This window comes from Oncorhynchus tshawytscha, linkage group LG13 (assembly GCF_018296145.1).
Source record: "Oncorhynchus tshawytscha isolate Ot180627B linkage group LG13, Otsh_v2.0, whole genome shotgun sequence".
In the NCBI taxonomy this organism is placed as follows: Eukaryota; Metazoa; Chordata; class Actinopteri; order Salmoniformes; family Salmonidae; genus Oncorhynchus; species Oncorhynchus tshawytscha.
The window spans coordinates 74426694-74436373 of NC_056441.1; the positions used below are offsets into that span (position 1 = coordinate 74426694).

Genomic DNA, 9680 nt, shown 5'->3' on the forward strand with positions numbered 1-9680 from the left:
ATCAAATATTAAAATGTTATACAAAGAACAGCATACAAACAACAAGTGGATAGCATACGATCATAGATTAATTTGACTACACAAGCTTACAAACAATTACAATGGCAAAGTCACAATAATCACAAGAATGTCGAATCAAAAGAATTTGTAAAAAACAATCAGATTTTGACAGAAATATGGCTGAGACACAAAGAAAGTTCAAAGAGAGGGGCTACAAGAATGATCAGATTAATATTGCCATTGAGAAAAAAAACCGGGAAAAAAACCGAGACATGACATTTTTCAAGGTCAGTCTCACAAAAAGACGCATTCTTGTGTTCTAACTACCCGCTATTCAAAGTGCTTTGAACAAATTAAGGGAATTGTTCACAAACATTGGCACATCCTAAAATCCGATGATCTTCTCGGTAATGTGTTTTCGGACCTTCCCTTGTTCGTATTCTTGCGGGGCAGAAATCTCAGAGACCAATTGGTACACTCTGATTTACCACCCCAAGATATTCCTGAACTCCTATGTGAGAATGCTGTTCATTGACTACAGCTCGGCCTTCAACACCATAGTACCCTCCAAGCTCGTCATCAAGCTCGAGACCCTAGGTCTCGACCCCACCCTGTGCAACTGGGTACTGGACTTCCTGACGGGCCGCCCCCAGGTGGTGAGGGTAGGCAACAACATCTCCTCCCCGCTGATCCTCAACACTGGGGCCCCACAAGGGTGCGTTCTGAGCCTGTACTCTCCTGTACTCCCTGTTCACCCACGACTGCGTGGCCACACGCACGCCTCCAACTCAATCATCAAGTTTGCGGACGACACAACAGTGGTAGGCTTGATTACCAACAACGACGAGATGGCCTACAGGGAGGAGGTGAGGGCCCTCGGAGTGTGGTGTCAGGAAAATAACCTCACACTCAACGTCAACAAAACTAAGGAGATGATTGTGGACTTCAGGAAACAGCAGAGGGAACACCCCCTATCCACATCGATGGTCAGTAGTGGAGAGGGTAGTAAGTTTTAAGTTCCTCGGCATACACATCACAGACAAACTGAATTGGTCCACCCACACAGACAGCATCGTGAAGAAGGCGCAGCAGCGCCTCTTCAACCTCAGGAAGCTGAAGAAATTCGGCTTGTCACCAAAAGCACTCACAAACTTCTACAGATGCACAATCGAGAGCATCCTGGCGGGCTGTATCACCGCCTGGTACGGCAACTGCTCCGCCCTCAACCGTAAGGCTCTCCAGAGGGTAGTGAGGTCTGCACAACGCATCACCGGGGGCAAACTACCTGCCCTCCAGGACACCTACACCACCCGATGTTACAGGAAGGCCATAAAGATCATCAAGGACATCAACCACCCGAGCCACTGCCTGTTCACCCCGCTATCATCCAGAAGGCGAGGTCAGTACAGGTGCATCAAAGCTGGGACCGAGAGACTGAAAAACAGCTTCTATCTCAAGGCCATCAGACTGTTAAACAGCCACCACTAACATTGAGTGGCTGCTGCCAACACACTGACACTGACTCAACTCCAGCCACTTTAATAATGGGAATTGATGGGAAATTATGTAAATATATCACTAGCCACTTTAAACAATGCTACCTTATATGTTACTTACCCTACATTATTCATCTCATATGCATACGTATATACTGTACTCTATATCATCGACTGTATCCTTATGTAATACACATGTATCACTAGCCACTTTAACTATGCCACTTTGGAATTGTTAGTTAGATTACTTGTTGGTTATTACTGCATTGTCGGAACTAGAAGCTAGAAGCTAGAAGAACTAGAACTAGAAGGACAAGCATTTCGCTACACTCGCATTAACATCTGCTAACCATGTGTATGTGACAAATAAAATCTGATTTGATTTGAACTACGTCTATTTGCGCCCCTACTGGATGGAAATTACAAATGTAATGGCTGTGCTCAATGCAATGGCACTTATAAATATAGATCCTTCAAACACCTACAAACAGGGAAATCGATCCCAATTAAAGGTGTTATTACACGTGCTCCACTAAGGCAGTTATTTATCTTATAACTTGTCCTTGTGGTAAAAATTATGTAGGTAAAACAAAAGTATGTATCTCAGAGCATCGTAGCACCATTAGGTGTTCATTGGTCACATACATGTGTTTAGCAGATGTTATTGTGGGTGTAGCGAAATGCTTGTGTTTCTAGCTACAACATTGCAGTAATATCTAACAATTCACAACAATACACACAACTCTCAAGTAAAAGAATGGAGTTAAGAAATATATAAAAAATGATGACGAGCAATGTCAGAGTGGCATTGACTAAATACAGTAGAACAGAATACAGTATATACATATGAGATGAGTAAAGCAATATGTAAACATTATTATAGTGACTAGTGTTCCGTTATTAAAGTGACTAGTGTTCCATTATTAAAGTGACCAGTGATTCCATGTCTATGTGTATAGGGCAGCAGCCTCTAAGGTGCAGGGTTGAGTAGCCGGTTGGTAGCTGGCTAGTGACAGCTATTTAACAGTGAGTTAAACTGGCTTTCATTATCTCGGGCCCAGCTTTGATGCACTTGTACTGACCTCGCCTTCTGGATGGGTAGCGGGGTGAACAGGCAGTAGCTCGGGTGGTTGATGTTCTTGATCATTTTGGCCTTCCTGTGACATCGGGTGCTATAGGTGTCCTGGAAGGGCAGGCAGTGTGCCCCTGTTGATGCGTTGGGCAGACCGCACCACCCTCTGGAGAGCCCTGCGGTTGTGGGCAGTGCAGTTACCGTACCAGGCGGTGATACAGCCCGACAGGATGCTCTCAATTGTGCATCTGTGAAAGTTTCTCCCCTGAGGTGTAAGAGACTACCTCTATCACCAGGGATCATCAACTAGATTCAGCTGCAGGAAAATCTTATCTTGAGCGCATAGTTAGGAAGCCGGACCATAATTTAAAAAAATTGGTAGACTGCAAATTGACCACAACAAGCCCAAATAGATGACTAAGGAGAGAGAGAGAGAGAGAGAGAGAGAGAGAGAGAGAGAGAGAGAGAGAGAGAGAGAGAGAGAGAGAGATGAGGAGAAAGCAAGGACTGTGGAGAGACAGGCTGCCATGTCTTGTCTAAATGTGCTTGTTCTGAAATGTTACAGAACTTCTCCAGATGGTGACTCACAAATGGTCAACCCCGGTCACAAGGTCACGCTCTGACACCCAGTCCTTCCTCAAATCACAGCCAGCGATCTGTTCTCAAATTACCCAGCAGCCCCAGTACTCTGCCTCTCGCTGCCCGGCTTCAGCTGCTCGTCTCTTTTGTCCAATTAGAGAGCTGCATTCAGGGTCTGGAGACTGACAATAAGCGTGACCAGGCCAACCTTGAGACAGACACATCCTCAGGCGAGAGGGAGCTGCTGCTGTCACCCACCCACACACTGTACATAAACACATATGTCAGCCCGCTAGGTTTGGCCAAGAGTCAATGTAGCTACAGACAAACATACAGTGCTTTGCAAAAGTATTCATCCCCCTTGGCGTTTTTCTTATTTTGTTGCATTACAACCTGTAATTTAAATAGATTTTTATTTGGATTTCATGTAATGGAGATACACAAAATAGTCTAAATTGGTGAAGTGAAATTTAAAAAATTACTTGTTTCAAAGAATTACAAACGGAAAAGTGGTGTGTGCATATGTATTCACCCCCTTTGCTATGAAGCCCCTAAATAAGATCTGGTGCAACCAATTACCTTCAAAAGTCACATAATTAGTTAAATAATGTCCTCCTGTGTGCAATCTAAGTGTTACATGATCTGTCACATGATCTCAGTATATATACACCTGTTCTGAAAGGCCCCAGACTCTCCAACACCACTAAGCAAGGGGCACCATGAAAACCAAGGAGCTCTCCAAACAGGTCAGGGACAAAGTTGTGGAGAAGTACAGATCAGGGTTGGGTTATAAAAAAATATCCAAAACTTTGAACATCCCACGGAGCAACATTAAGTCCATTATTAAAAAATGGAAAGAATACGGCACCACAACAAACCTGCCAAGAGAGGGCTGCCCACCAAAACTCACAGACCAGGCAAGGAGGGCTTAATCAGAGAGGCAACAAAGAGACCAAAGATAACCCTGAAGGAGCTGCAAAGCTCCACAGCGGAGATTGGAGTATATGTCCATAGGACCACTTCAAGCCGTACACTCCACAGAGCTGGGCTTTATAAGAGAGTGGCCAGGAACAAGCCATTGCTTAAAGAAAAAAATAAGCAAACCCATTTGGTGTTCGCCAAAAGGCATGTGGGAGACTCCCCAAACATATGTAAGAAGGTACTCTGGTCAGATGAGACTAAAATGAAGCTTTTTGGGCATCAAATAAAATGCTATGTCTGGCGCAAACCCAACACCTCTCATCACCCCGAGAACACCATCCTCCGTAGCCGACATGAGTAAGACCTTTAAACAGGTCAACATTCATAAGGCTGCGGGGCCAGATGGATTACCAGGACGTGTGCTCTGGGCATGGGCTGACCAACTGGCAGGTGTCTGTAATACCAACATGTTTCAAGCAGACCACCATAGTCCTTGTGCCCAAGTGAGGGTAGGTAGCAACACATCTGTCACTCTGATCCTCAACACTGGAGCCCCTCAGGGGTGCATGCTCAGTCCCCTCCTATACTCCCTGTTCATCCACGACTGCATGGCCAGGCACGACTCCAACACCATCATTAAGTTTGCAGACGAAACAACAGTGGTAGGCCTGATCACCGACAAAAACGAGACAGCCTACAGGGAGGTCAAAAACCTGGCCGGGTGGTGCCAGAATAACAACCTATCCCTCAACGTAACCAAGATGAAAGAGATGATTGTGAAATACAGGAAAAGGAGGACCGAGCATGCCCCCATTCTCATCGATGGGGCTGTAGTGGAGCAGGTTGAGAGCTTCAAGTTCCTTGGTGTCCACCTCAACAACAAACTAGAATGGTCCAAACACACCAAGACAGTTATGAAGAGGGCATGACAAAGCCTAATCCCCCTCAGGAAACTAAAAAGATTTGGTATGGGTCCACAGATCCTCAAAAGGTTCTACAGCTGCAACATCGAGAGCATCTTGACTGGTTGCATCACTGTCTCGTACGGCTTCTGCTCGGCCTCCGACCGCAAGGCACTACAGAGGGTAGTGCGTACGGCCCAGTACATCACTGGGGTTAAGCTGCCTGCCATCCAGGACCTCTACACCAGGCGGTGTCAGAGGAAGGCCCTAAAAATTGTCAAAGACCCCAGTCACCCCAGTCATAGACTATTCGCTCTACTACCGCATGGCAAGTGGTACCGGAGTGCCAAATTTAGGACCAAAAGGCTTCTCAACAGTTTTTACCCCCAAGCCATAAGACTCCTGAACAGGTAATCAAATGGCTATCCGGACTATTTGCATTGTGGGCCACCCCCCAAACCCCTCTTTTACGCTGCTGCTACTCTCTGTATATTATATATGCATAGTCACTTTAACAATACATTCATGTACATACTATCTCAATTAGCCCGACCAACCAGTGCCCCCGCACATTGGCTAACCGGGCTATCTGCATTGAGTCCCACCACCCATCACCCCCAACCCCTCTTTTACACTACTGCTATTCTCTGTTTATGATATATGCATAGTCACTTTAACAATACATTCATGTACATACTATCTCAATTAGCCCGACCAACCAGTGCCCCCGCACATTGGCTAACCGGGCTATCTGCATTGTGTCCCACCACCCACCAACCCCTCTTTTACATTACTGCTACTCTCTGTTTATCATACTGTATATGCATAGTCACTTTAACCATATCTACGTGTACATACCACCTCAATCAGCCCGACTAACCGGTGCCTGTATATAGCCTCGCTACTGTATATAGCCTCGCTACTGTTATAGCCTCGCTACTTTTATAGCCTCGCTACTTTTATAGTCTCACTACTGTATATAGCCTCGCTACTGTTATAGCCTCGCTACTGTATAGCCTCGCTACTGTTATAGCCTCGCTACTGTTATAGCCTCGCTACTGTATATAGCCTCTCTACTGTATAGAGCCTCACTACTGTATATACCCTCACTACTGTATATAGCCTCTCTACTGTATATAGCCTCTCTACTGTATATAGTCTCTCTACTGTATATAGCCTCACTACTGTATATAGCCTCTCTACTGTATATAGCCTCACTACTGTATATAGCCTCTCTACTGTATATAGCCTCTCTACTGTATATAGCCTCTCTACTGTATATAGCCCCGCTACTGTTATTTTTAACTGTCCTTTTACTGTTGTTTTTATTTCTTTACTTACCTATTGTTCCCCTAACACTTTTTATTTATATCTTTTACAAATTGCACTGTTGGTTAGAGCCTCTAAGTAAGCATTTCATTGTAAGGTTTGTATTCGGCGCACATGACAAATAAACTTTGATTTGATTTGACTTGATCCCCACAGTGAAGCATGGTGGTGGCAGCATGATGCTTTGGGGATGTTTTTCATCGGCAGGGACTGGGAAACTGGTCAGAATTATAGGAATGATGGATGGCGCTAAATACTGGGAAATTCTTGAAGGAAACCTGTTTCAGTCTTCGAGAGATTTGAGACTGGGATGGAGGTTCACCTTCCAGCAGGACAATGACCCTAAGCATGCTGCTAAAGCAACACTCAAGTGGTTTAAGGGGAAACATTTAAATGTCTTGGAATGGCCTAATCAAAACTCAGACTTCAATCCAATTGAGAATCTGTGGTATGACTTAAAGTTTGCTGTACACCAGCAGAACCCATCCAACTTGAAGGAGCTGGAGCAGTTTTGCCTTGAAGAATGGGCAAAAATCCCAGTGGCTACATGTGCCAAGCTTATAGAGACGTACCCCAAGAGACTTGCAGCTGTAATTGCTGCAAAAGCAGTCTCTACAAAGTATTGACTTTGGTGGGGTGAATAGTTATGTACGCTCAAGTTTTCTGTTTTTTTGTGTGTCTTATTTCTTGTTTGTTTCACAAGAAAAAAAACATTCCAAGGTGGTGAATCATTTCGCAAGTCACTGTATCCTCACCGCCAGCCCACCTTCATCCCCAGAGGAAACACACACACACACACACACATACACACACACACACACACACACACACACACATACACATACACACACATACACACACACACACACACACACACACACACACACACACACACATACACACACACACACACACACACACACACACACACACACACACACACACACACACACACACACACACACACACATACATACACACACACACACACACACACACACACACACACACACACACACACACACACACACACACACACACACACACACACACACACACACACACACATACACATACACACACACACACACACACACACACACACACACACACACACACACACACACACACACACACACACACACACACACACACATACATACACACACACACACATACACACACACACACACATACACACACATACACACACACACACACATACACACACACACACACACACACACACACACACACACACACACACACACACACACACACACACACACACACACACACACACACACACACACACACACACACATACACATACACATACACACACACACACACACACACACACACACACACACGCATACCGGTGAAGGACATATTTTCAATAGAGATGGTCTTCATATGTCTAGGTCGAAAACAGTCTCAACTGCTCTGTGCATCGAGGCTTTTAGAGAGGTTCTGGGATGAAGGACTTTAGGTGTTGATCAATAGCCTCTAGAGGGAGTTGTTGGTCCAGGCCATCTGAACATCACATCATGTTTCATAGACAGCACACTCGTAAGGACAAGTTGTCCCTCTTTAGTGGTACAGTACATTACAAATTAATTTCGCTGACGTACACAAAGCCTACTGTGTAGCCTACCTGCTCCAGTTTCCAGTGGAACTCTGCAGGTCTGAAGGTGTCCACCTGGGTGAAGTCTCTCCGGAGCAGGAAGACCAGACGACAGTTATGGACGTAAAGGGAGTAGTGGTGTCTGTTCATCTCTGGAGAGGGGATGAAGAAAGAGAAGAGGGCGTAAATGTAACACACCTTCCCTAAAATTACCACAACCTTTGAATTAAGACCCCTTCTCTTAAGTGAAGATAAACCCATTCTTGTCAGTAGACAACACACATTCAATGTTCCTGCCCTTCTCCACACAGCCCTTCCCACTTTACTTCTCTCCCAGCCACACCACTCTCTTCCCTCCCCTCTTCTCACCTGTCTTATCAGAGTTGCAGAGCAGGGTCTCTTTCTCCGCCCTCAGTCCAGGAGTGGGTCCATGCTTCATCCACGTGGCGATTGTGAACTGATCCGTCAGGTTCTGTGGTACCATCTGGTCAGGAATCTTTGCTGCTTGCCGCCCGTCAAACCGGAAGATGAGGTCGCTGTCCCGCCCACTGTCTGTCACAAGGGACGCAGTCCAATTGGTGGAGACGCTGGGAGCAGGGAGAAGGTCTGTGCTGCCCGACGAGGCCCCTGGGTAATTGTTGCCGTGGGAACAGATAAGGAAGCACAACAAAACAGGACTGTAAATACCAATCAACACAGATTTACAGATGGTTCAGACTGACCTTGGCTATGATCACTTATGAATAAGCCAGAGGCCCAGGCTTAATGTGTAAAAAAATTTCAGAGATTGATAGTGGATGTGACTATTGATTTGTGACAAATGAAACAGTCTTTCAAAGGTAGGAGTGGATGAGAGTCATCAGAAGCCATGGCCATGCATAGAGTACATACTGCTTAATCTACCTCCATGCATAGAGTACATACTGCTTAATCTACCTCCATGGACAGAGTACATACTGCTTTATTTATCTACCTCCATGGATAGAGTACATACTGCTTAATCTACCTCCATGAATAGAGTACATACTGTTTTATCTACCTCCATGAATAGAGTACATACTGTTTTATCTACCTCCATGCATAGAGTACAAACTGTTTTATCTACCTCCATGTATAGAGTACAAACTGTTTTATCTACCTCCATGAATAGAGTACATACTGTTTTATCTACCTCCATGCATAGAGTACAAACTGTTTTATCTACCTCCATGTATAGAGTACATACTGTTTTATCTACCTCCATGAATAGAGTACATACTGTTTTATCTACCTCCATGAATAGAGTACATACTGTTTTATCTACCTCCACGCATAGAGTACATACTGATTTATTTATCTATCTCCATGAATAGAGTACATACTGTTTTATCTACCTCCATGAATAGAGTACATACTGTTTTATCTACCTCCACGCATAGAGTACATACTGCTTTATTTATCTATCTCCATGAATAGAGTACATACTGTTTTATCTACCTCCATGAATAGAGTACATACTGTTTTATCTACCTCCATGAATAGAGTACATACTGTTTTATCTACATCCATGAATAGAGTACATACTGTTTTATTTATCTACCTCCATGAATAGAGTACATACTGTTTTATCTACCTCCATGAATAGAGTACATACTGTTTTATCTATCTCCATGAATAGAGCACATACTGTTTTATCTATCTCCATGAATAGAGTACATACTGTTTTATCTACCTCCATGAATAGAGTACATACTGTTTTATCTACCTCCATGAAT

General features: G+C 44.4%; 1 protein-coding gene across 1 annotated transcript in view; it reads right to left on the reverse strand.

The window, feature by feature from the left end:
• The window catches only part of LOC112266161 (calsyntenin-2), a 423803-nt gene that overhangs the window by 85241 nt on the left and 328882 nt on the right, over positions 1-9680 (reverse strand). The window contains exons 7-8 of the mRNA XM_042296343.1: positions 8296-8553; positions 7957-8078 (exon numbers count right to left, since the gene is read on the reverse strand). Of these exons, the coding sequence (XP_042152277.1) occupies positions 7957-8078; positions 8296-8553 (380 nt within the window). The remainder of the gene's footprint in view (positions 1-7956; positions 8079-8295; positions 8554-9680) is intronic.